Source organism: Ipomoea triloba, chromosome 5 (assembly GCF_003576645.1).
Source record: "Ipomoea triloba cultivar NCNSP0323 chromosome 5, ASM357664v1".
NCBI classification, from domain to species: domain Eukaryota; kingdom Viridiplantae; phylum Streptophyta; class Magnoliopsida; order Solanales; family Convolvulaceae; genus Ipomoea; species Ipomoea triloba.
The window spans coordinates 13,667,563-13,676,020 of record NC_044920.1 but is presented as its reverse complement, the minus strand read 5'-3'; the positions used below and the strand labels follow the sequence as shown (position 1 = coordinate 13,676,020).

General features: G+C 38.5%; 1 protein-coding gene across 1 annotated transcript; it reads left to right on the top strand.

The window, feature by feature from the left end:
• Positions 1-3,687: 3,687 nt before the first annotated feature.
• Positions 3,688-8,080, top strand: LOC116019772 (receptor-like protein kinase 5). Its single transcript, XM_031260103.1, has 2 exons — positions 3,688-6,474; positions 6,576-8,080. Exons 1-2 carry the CDS (start codon positions 3,888-3,890, stop codon positions 7,010-7,012), a joined length of 3,024 nt encoding a protein of 1,007 aa, XP_031115963.1. The 5' UTR covers positions 3,688-3,887; the 3' UTR covers positions 7,013-8,080.
• The last annotated feature ends 378 nt before the right edge of the window (positions 8,081-8,458 follow it).

Sequence of the window (8,458 nt, the reverse complement as noted above, 5' to 3'; positions counted from 1 at the left end):
TTTTGTGGTTATTAAACTTGTGTTATTGGATTTTGTATTATGAACTTCTGGTTATTAAACTTGTATTCTTGTGTTTTATAGTATGAAGTATGAGTATAGTTTTGTGGTTATTGATTGATTGTAACTTTGTAATGTGATTAATGGATTTCTGGCAGGGGCGGAGCCACCCCTTGGCTTAGGGGGGCCTTGGCCCCCCCCCCACCCCACCTCATTTTTTAGTAGGTATATATGTATATATTATTATAATATAAAAATTTTACACTTTTGGCCCCTCCTATTGTTTTTAAAAAATCTATTACGTATATATCAAATGAACTCAAAATACATATATATTAAAGCCTAAATTCATTAAATAAAAATAAATCAATCAAATAATCAAATTAACCATTTTTCCTTATTAATTAGCTTATTTCTTTTGTTAAGATTTTAATGATGGAAGACATTAAGTATTGGAATAAGGGCCAAATTGGCCACTGAACGTAACGCGAAAGTGCAATCAGGCCACCCAACCAAAAAAACGTGCAATTACACCATTCAACAGCACAAATTCGTTCGATTTCACCTGTTAGCCGGTTCTTGACCTGTCCTTCCGGTTAAGCGCTGACTTGGCAGATGACATGGCATTAGTAATTGTTTTTTGTTTATTTTTCTTAGTTTTTGTTGCTTCCAGCGTGTAAGAACACAAATCAAAATATAAAATCACGAATAGGCTTATCGGACTGTCGGCGACGTCGAGGGAAGTGTCGTCTGATATGCTTCGTCCTCGTCCTCGTCTGATCTGCTTCGTCGACGGTAGGGGTCCTCGTCCTCGTCTGATCTGCTTCGTCGGCGTCGGCGTCGGTGGTAGGGAGCCGTCTTATCTGCTGCGTCGTCCTCGTCCTCGTCTGATCTGCTTCGTCGGCGTCGGCGGTAGGGAGGTGGTGTCAGATCTGCTCTCCTCGCCGTCTTATCTGCTGCGTCGGCAGCGGTGGGGAGAGGTTGCGACAGGGGGAGATATGTTGCTGCTATAGATTAGGGTTTTGGCCTTGGTATCCACTATCCAGCTTAACTGCTTAAGTGTATACAAATATATATATATATATATATAAGTTCACGAGCAGCTCAACACATCGGAAGGGTCGCAGCAGAACGGCGGCGGATCTAAGGAGCAATTTCAGGCAAAACATGGTTGCGTGGAGTAACTCCTCCAACCCTAGAGACCAAACTAAAGAGACAACAGGTTTCGGCTCGCCGCAGCGGGAGAGAGTAAAGCCAGAGCTAAACCTTCCGCCGCGGCACCACCGTCAATTCTCCGATGGCTCGTTCTATCTCCAGCGCCAAGTTCGTCTCTGTTTTTGTGCTGGAAAAAGTCTCTGTTTCCAGGAGCTATACGGCGGCGGCAGCGACGGCGCAGGGGTCTGTTTCCGGCGTAGTAAGGAGGAGCAACGCGATGTTGAAGAAAGGAGGGGATGAATCGGGGAAGAGCGCCACCTCCTGGATTTCGAATCCCGTAACCGGATACTACAGACCGGAGAGCCACGTTAACGAGGTCGACACTGCCGAGTTGCGTCAGATGCTCTTGAAGAACACCACTAGACGACATTAAACCACATCTTTACTACTTTCCTAATACTATGTTTGTTTCACTGATATGATGGTTGCGTGGAGTAAGGAAAACTAAGAAAAATAAACAAAAATCAATTACTAATGCCATGACATCTGCCAAGTCAGCGCTTAACCGGAAGGACGGGTCAAGAACCGGCTAACAGGTGAAATCGAACGGATTTGTGCTGTTGAATGGTGTAATTGCACGTTTTTTTGGTTGGGTGGCCTGATTGCACTTTCGCGTTACGTTCAGTGGCCAATTTGGCCCTTATTCCTTAAGTATTTAATTTAACTTCATTACTCTAAATTTTTTAGGTATATTTTAATTTTATTGGTTGATTAATTAATTGATAGTTTTTTATGTGTTTTTATTATTTATTTACAATTTTAGGATGTAAATTTGCTAGGTTAAATTATTAGTTTTGAGATTTACAAAAATTAATAATGATTCTTTATTTCGAAATATTGATTTTCTTCTTCATCCCTTAAACTTTGATATATATATATATATATATATATATATATTTAATTAATCAATAGAACGAATATCAATTTATTATAAAAAAGTTATTAGTTGACCAAACAATTGACAACTTTTTATTTGATAAAAGAGTGACAATGCATATTTAAATAAATGTAAATATTTTTTTAGAGAAAATTACATTTTTCGTCCTTAAGTTGGTGGTCGTGTTCACTTTTCGTCCCTAAACTATAATTGTTGTCACAAATTTCGTCCTTTTAATAATATGTTGTATTCACCCTTCGTTCTTAAGCTATACTAACATTACAAATTTCGTCTCTAATGTCGTAGGGACGAAAAGTGAACACGACCAACAATTAGAAACGTATTCTACAATTACCCGGCCTATAACTTAGGAAGTTAGGGATGAAAAGTGTAATTTTCCTATTTTTTACCATTGTATATATTTTGTGTTATGTGAAAAATTTGAAAGTAATGTTTGATAACCTTAACGATCATACTCATATAATTATATATTCATATATTATACTATTGCACATAGTATAATTAAAAATAATTATCAATAATAATCTATACAATCATGTATGGTGTATATAAAGATATTGTATGATTGATAATGCCGACTAAATTTGGCCCCCCAACTCAAACTTCCTGGCTCCGCCCCTGCCGTGGTGCACGGTATAACAACGGATGATCACTTAAGCCACACTAAATGTTAGATATAAATTATCTTGCCCCTGCCGTGGTGCACGGTATAACGACGGATGATCACTTAAGCCACACCAAATGTTAGATATAAATTATCTTGTCTCTTGACGGTCTGCTATACAATGCTACTCAGCTAGCTACTTTCTCAACCTACTGAAGCACAAAGAGTCAACAGGGAGTCAACAAGTGCCTCCACTGAGGCCAAACCCACTCCCATCATCCATGTGAGAGTGTTTTCCGGGACACCGGGTGCCACTAGACCACAAGGTCTTTGGCAGCCAATCAGGCCCTTCCCATTAAGTATGTTTAGCACAAATTTTAAGAAAAATAAAATTGATGAATATGTTTTGAAGTAATGGGGTGTTGCATTTTGGAGAACTTTTTCTCCTGCAACACCCCTGAAAATGTCAGGATTTTAGATAATTTTTAATTGTTTTTTTTTTTGTTTGGGTTTTCTCATGTTGTCAGGTTCTACAACAAATGTTTTTTTATTTTTGTTTTTGGCCGTTGCAAATGCAACGCCATTCCTTTATTTTTTTTTTAATAAATTTCTTTTGTTAATTTGGCAGTAGAATTCTTTTGTTTTTTTTTTCTTTCTTTTTAAATTTTTTTTTTGAAACATTGTTAAATTTTTAAAAATTTTGTAATTATAAATTTATTTCAATTTTGTTATGTTAAATTTAAATATAATAAAAATAATAATTGTAATTATAATTTTTATAATAATAATAAATAATAAATAATAATAAAAATTAAAATATAGTGGAGTAAAATGGTGGGACCACACAAAACTAAGAAAAATTTAAAACTAATGGAGAGAAGAGTTTTTAGAATTGAATGAGACAGTGAATGATAAGGTGGATGTTTGGCCCACAAAAATCTTGACTAAAATCCCAAATTATTAAATAAAGCACGTGGCAATCAAAGCCACATAAGATCCTTATCTACCCGAAGACCACTGGGCTTGGAGTTGACTTTGTTATATTCCGGCGAATTTGGTTTTCGTATCTTCCGCCGGCCGCCGGTAGAAGGTGTGCGCTACCACAGTTTATCATCAAAATTTTGAGAATCAACAAATCCTTACTTCAATTAAACCTCAAAATCATTGCCCAGCATGCTTACCTCAATCCAAATCTTCACACTCTTCGTCTTCACTTTCCCCTTATATGGAGACTCCCAACCCAGTAGCATCATTTCTGAAACATCAATTCTTGTTGATTTAAAGAAGCACTTTTCAAACCCACCAAACATCTCCCACTGGACTTCTTCATCAGACCACTGTAACTGGCCGGAAATTACCTGCCGAAACGGCGTCGTCACCGGTATTCAGCTTGGTTGGCTAATGATCAATGACACAATCCCACCCTTCATCTGCGACCTCAAAAATCTCACTCTTCTTGATCTCAACCACAACCTAATCCCTGGGCCATTTCCTAAATTTCTGTACAATTGTTCAAACCTTGAAAACTTGGACCTTTCTTTTAACAGCTTCAGTGGCATCATCCCTAATGATATTAACAAGCTTTCACCTCGTCTCGAGGTTCTTAATCTGTCTGCTAATTGGTTCGTGGGTGGCATTCCAGCTGGAATTGGAGGCCTAAAAGGTCTAAAGGAGCTTCAGCTAGCTGGAGTGGTGTCAAATGGCTCATTCCCTTCAGAGATTGGCAACTTGTTGAATCTTGAAGTTCTTGTTCTGAGCCAGAATAGTTTCTCACCACAGGAAATTCCACCTAGTTTTACCCAGTTGAAGAAACTGAGACACCTCTGGATGAAAGAGGCCAACTTGATTGGCAAAATCCCGGGAAATATCAGCAGCTTGGAAGCCCTAGAGTTCCTGGATTTAAACACAAATGACTTGAGTGGAAACATTCCCAGTGACTTGTTTCTGCTCAAGAATTTGACCACGATTTTCCTCTACAAGAACAGATTGTCAGGGCCTATTCCTCGTCCAGTTATGGCATTGAATTTGGAGGCAATTGATTTTTCTAATAACAGCTTGACAGGGAGCATTCCAGAAGACTTCGGAAAGATGACAAAGTTGGAGGGATTGACCTTGTTCATGAATCAATTATCAGGCCAAATACCAGTAGGCATTGGTAGATTGCCAGCATTGTCGATTGTTAGTCTCTTCATGAACAATCTGTCGGGTGAACTCCCACCAGATTTTGGTCGATTTTCAAAGCTTCAACTCTTTGATGTTTCCACAAACCATCTTACTGGATCACTACCAGATGGTTTGTGTGATAATAAGGTGTTGTATGGCATTTATGCTTTTAACAACAATCTTACGGGCGAGTTACCAAAATCATTTGAGGATTGCAACACCTTGAAAGGAGTCAGGGTTGAGAGAAACAATCTTTCTGGTACAATTCCTGATGGGTTGTGGACAGCTAGGGATTTGACAAGGTTGGTGATTAACAATAACCAGTTCACTGGTCAACTGCCACAAAAGGTGGCATCAAATTTATCTCTAGTTGATATCAGCAACAATCGATTTTCGGGTGAAATTCCACCTGCAATCTCTTCTTGGAGCAAGCTAGATACCTTCAGGGCAAGCAATAATCTGTTGACAGGTAAAATTCCTCAAGAACTCACGGCTCTTAGATCTTTATCAGTCCTTATGCTTGATGGGAATATGCTTTCTGGAAATTTTCCTTCAAATATTATATCTTGGAAGTCATTGTCCACATTGATATGCAGTAGAAATCAGCTTTCCGGTACCATCCCTCCTTCACTAGGTATATTACCAAACCTTAATCAACTTGACCTGTCTGAAAACCAATTCTCCGGGGAAATCCCACCTGAAATAGGCCGTTTGAAGCCAACTTCACTCAATCTGTCCTCCAATCATCTCTCGGGGAAAATCCCTGATCAATTTGAAGTTGCAGCTTTTCAAAAGAGCTTCTTGAATAATCCTGGTCTCTGTGCTACTACGCCCTCATTAGGCCTCAGGGATTGTGGGGCAAAAACTGAGAAATCCAACAAGATTTCAGCCAAACTTATTGCCATTTTAGGAAGTATAGCAGCATTTTTATTTCTAGTGGCTGTTTTATATATGGTGTATGTGTTCAGAAGTTACAAGAAAAGAAAACAAGCATTATTGGTTCAAGATTGGAAGCTCACACCATTCCACACTTTAAGCTTCACAGAATCGAACATTATACCAAATTTAGCAGAGAAAAATGTGGTCGGTATTGGTGGATCAGGGAAAGTTTATGTTGTGCCCTTAAGTATTGGAGAAAAAGTTGCTGTTAAGAGGATTTGGAACAACCACAAGTTGGACGAGATGCTTGAGAAGGAGTTTCAAGCAGAAGTTGGGATACTGGGCACAATTCGTCATTCCAACATAGTGAAGCTTTGGTGCTGCATTTCAAGTGAAGAATCAAACCTGCTTGTTTATGAATACATGGAAAATCGCAGCCTGGATCTTTGGCTTCATGCAAAGAGAAGATCACCCGAACAGTTCCTGGATTGGCGTACAAGGCTGCACATTGCAATTGGTGCAGCTCAAGGGCTGTCTTATATGCATCACAACTGCTCACCACCAATTGTTCATCGAGATGTGAAATCCAGCAATGTTCTTTTAGATTCAATGTTCAATGCCAAGATTGCAGATTTTGGGCTCGCCAGAATATTGAAGAAGCATGGAGATCCCAACACAGTGTCCACCGTTGCTGGCTCCTTTGGCTATATAGCTCCTGGTAAGTCAAAATATATATGTTGCCACACTTTGACACTCTGAAACTTGTTTACTCATGAATTTTGTAAGTAAACCTTTTAATTTGTTCAATGTTGATTTCAGAGTATGCACATACTAGCAAACTGAACGAGAAGATTGATGTGTATAGTTTCGGAGTGATCCTTCTTGAGCTGGTGACAGGAAGAGAGCCGAATGATGGAGATATGGATTGGTGCCTGGCAGACTGGGCACGATACCATGTTCAAGAAGGACGTCCAATTGTGGATGCTCTAGATGAGGAAATCAAGGAGGTAGAGAACATAGATGAGATGTGTGGAGTGTTCAAGCTAGGGATATTCTGCACAGGTGCAAATCCAGCTAAAAGGCCTACCATGAGAGAGGTGTTGCAGATCCTCCTCCATTGCAGCCCTCTAACAGGAAATGGAAAAGAAATAAGTGTTAGTGAGCGCGATGTTTCACCGCTGCTTAAGAGGTCTAGTAGTGAAGGGGCATTGGAAGATGAAGATCGTTTGAAGCCATTTGTTGTAGTTGAAAAATAGAAGATATAAATAGAATGGATTCAGAATCGAGGTCAGCATGCAAGCTGCAGCAGAAAGATGCCAACAGTGACGTTTTTAAAAGGTTGGGCAAGGATCTGGTGTTTGGACTGTCCTTGAATAGTCCTGTGGAAATTGCTCAATCATGCACTGCCATCTCAGACTTTATTGAAGATTTGAAGTACATCAAGTTCGGTGATGCTGTGAGCCGTGAAAGTGCGTGGGAGGATTATATTTTCTGTGGGAGCCTAGCTATGTTTTTTGAGGTGATGACAGAAACACGCAGTCACTATCCGAGGGTGTTTACTTGGTAAACCCCGCATTGTGACCCTAGCTAGCAAAGGACTACAAGGAGGTAAACTAGCCTAGGTTGCCCATTGCTGATCGGTTCAAATCAAGAGGGCTGAGATTCAAACTCGTGACCTTGTAGTTACAAGTTTGTACCCTTAGCTATTGTTGGCATGAGAGGAATAAGTTTTTTGTATGATCTTGACGCGAGTTGCTCTATATCTGGCGGAAAGAATGATTTAGCGAACTTTATGATGAAGCTCGAACATGGAAGTCTCGATGAACTCGGAAAAATCAAAAGTCTTAAGGTGAATGTTGATGGGAAATGTGAATGTTAGAGGTTAGTCACTTAGTTGGGTGTTAGGGTGGAATGGATCTATGGTTTTTAATTAAGTATAGAATGTGTAATGTTTTGAGTCTTATAGTCAAGTTTTAGAACTATTCATTATGACTTGTTGAGTTGGAATAAGGGATTTCATTTTGTAGTGGAGAAGGTTGCGAAGAGAGGGAACAACAAAGACCATATCTACATCTCATTAATGTTATTATGGAGCTTATTATAGAAATTAATCATGACTATTGGGAGACTAATAGGTCTGATAATTGGTTGTCAACGAATTTTGAGTTCACAGATTGTGTCCACTTTTTTGTTGGCTAATGTTATTGTAGTCGCTCTTCCATATGTTTTGTAGGGTTAATCTACTTGCTTAGTTTGTTTCTGGAGTTTAGAAAAAAGAAAGAAAGAAAGAAAGAAAGAAAGAAGGTAGAATAGTTAAGAGGAAATGACTGTAAAACATAACTTTACACAATTTGTAAATAAGGCTTTTTTCGGGGTAGCTTTGGTATGCAAGAGTTTTTTATTAACTAAACGTTACCTTGTATTTGTAGTCTATTTGTTCTATACTTTCTAAATCTTTTTTATATCAAAGAATCAATGCTTCACCAATGGGGTTCAATCTTATGACTATCTATATGAAATGGTAACAAAGATATCATCACAATACATAACGTTACCTCGTATATGTACTCTTTAATAAATCCAATTGATATCATTTACTCCTGAATGTGTAAATATTGATTTTAGTTAATAGTAGAGTTTGATATCACGTGATTTTCTGTATGAATTAAAATTAGAAGACCTTAAAATAATCTTCTTTAACG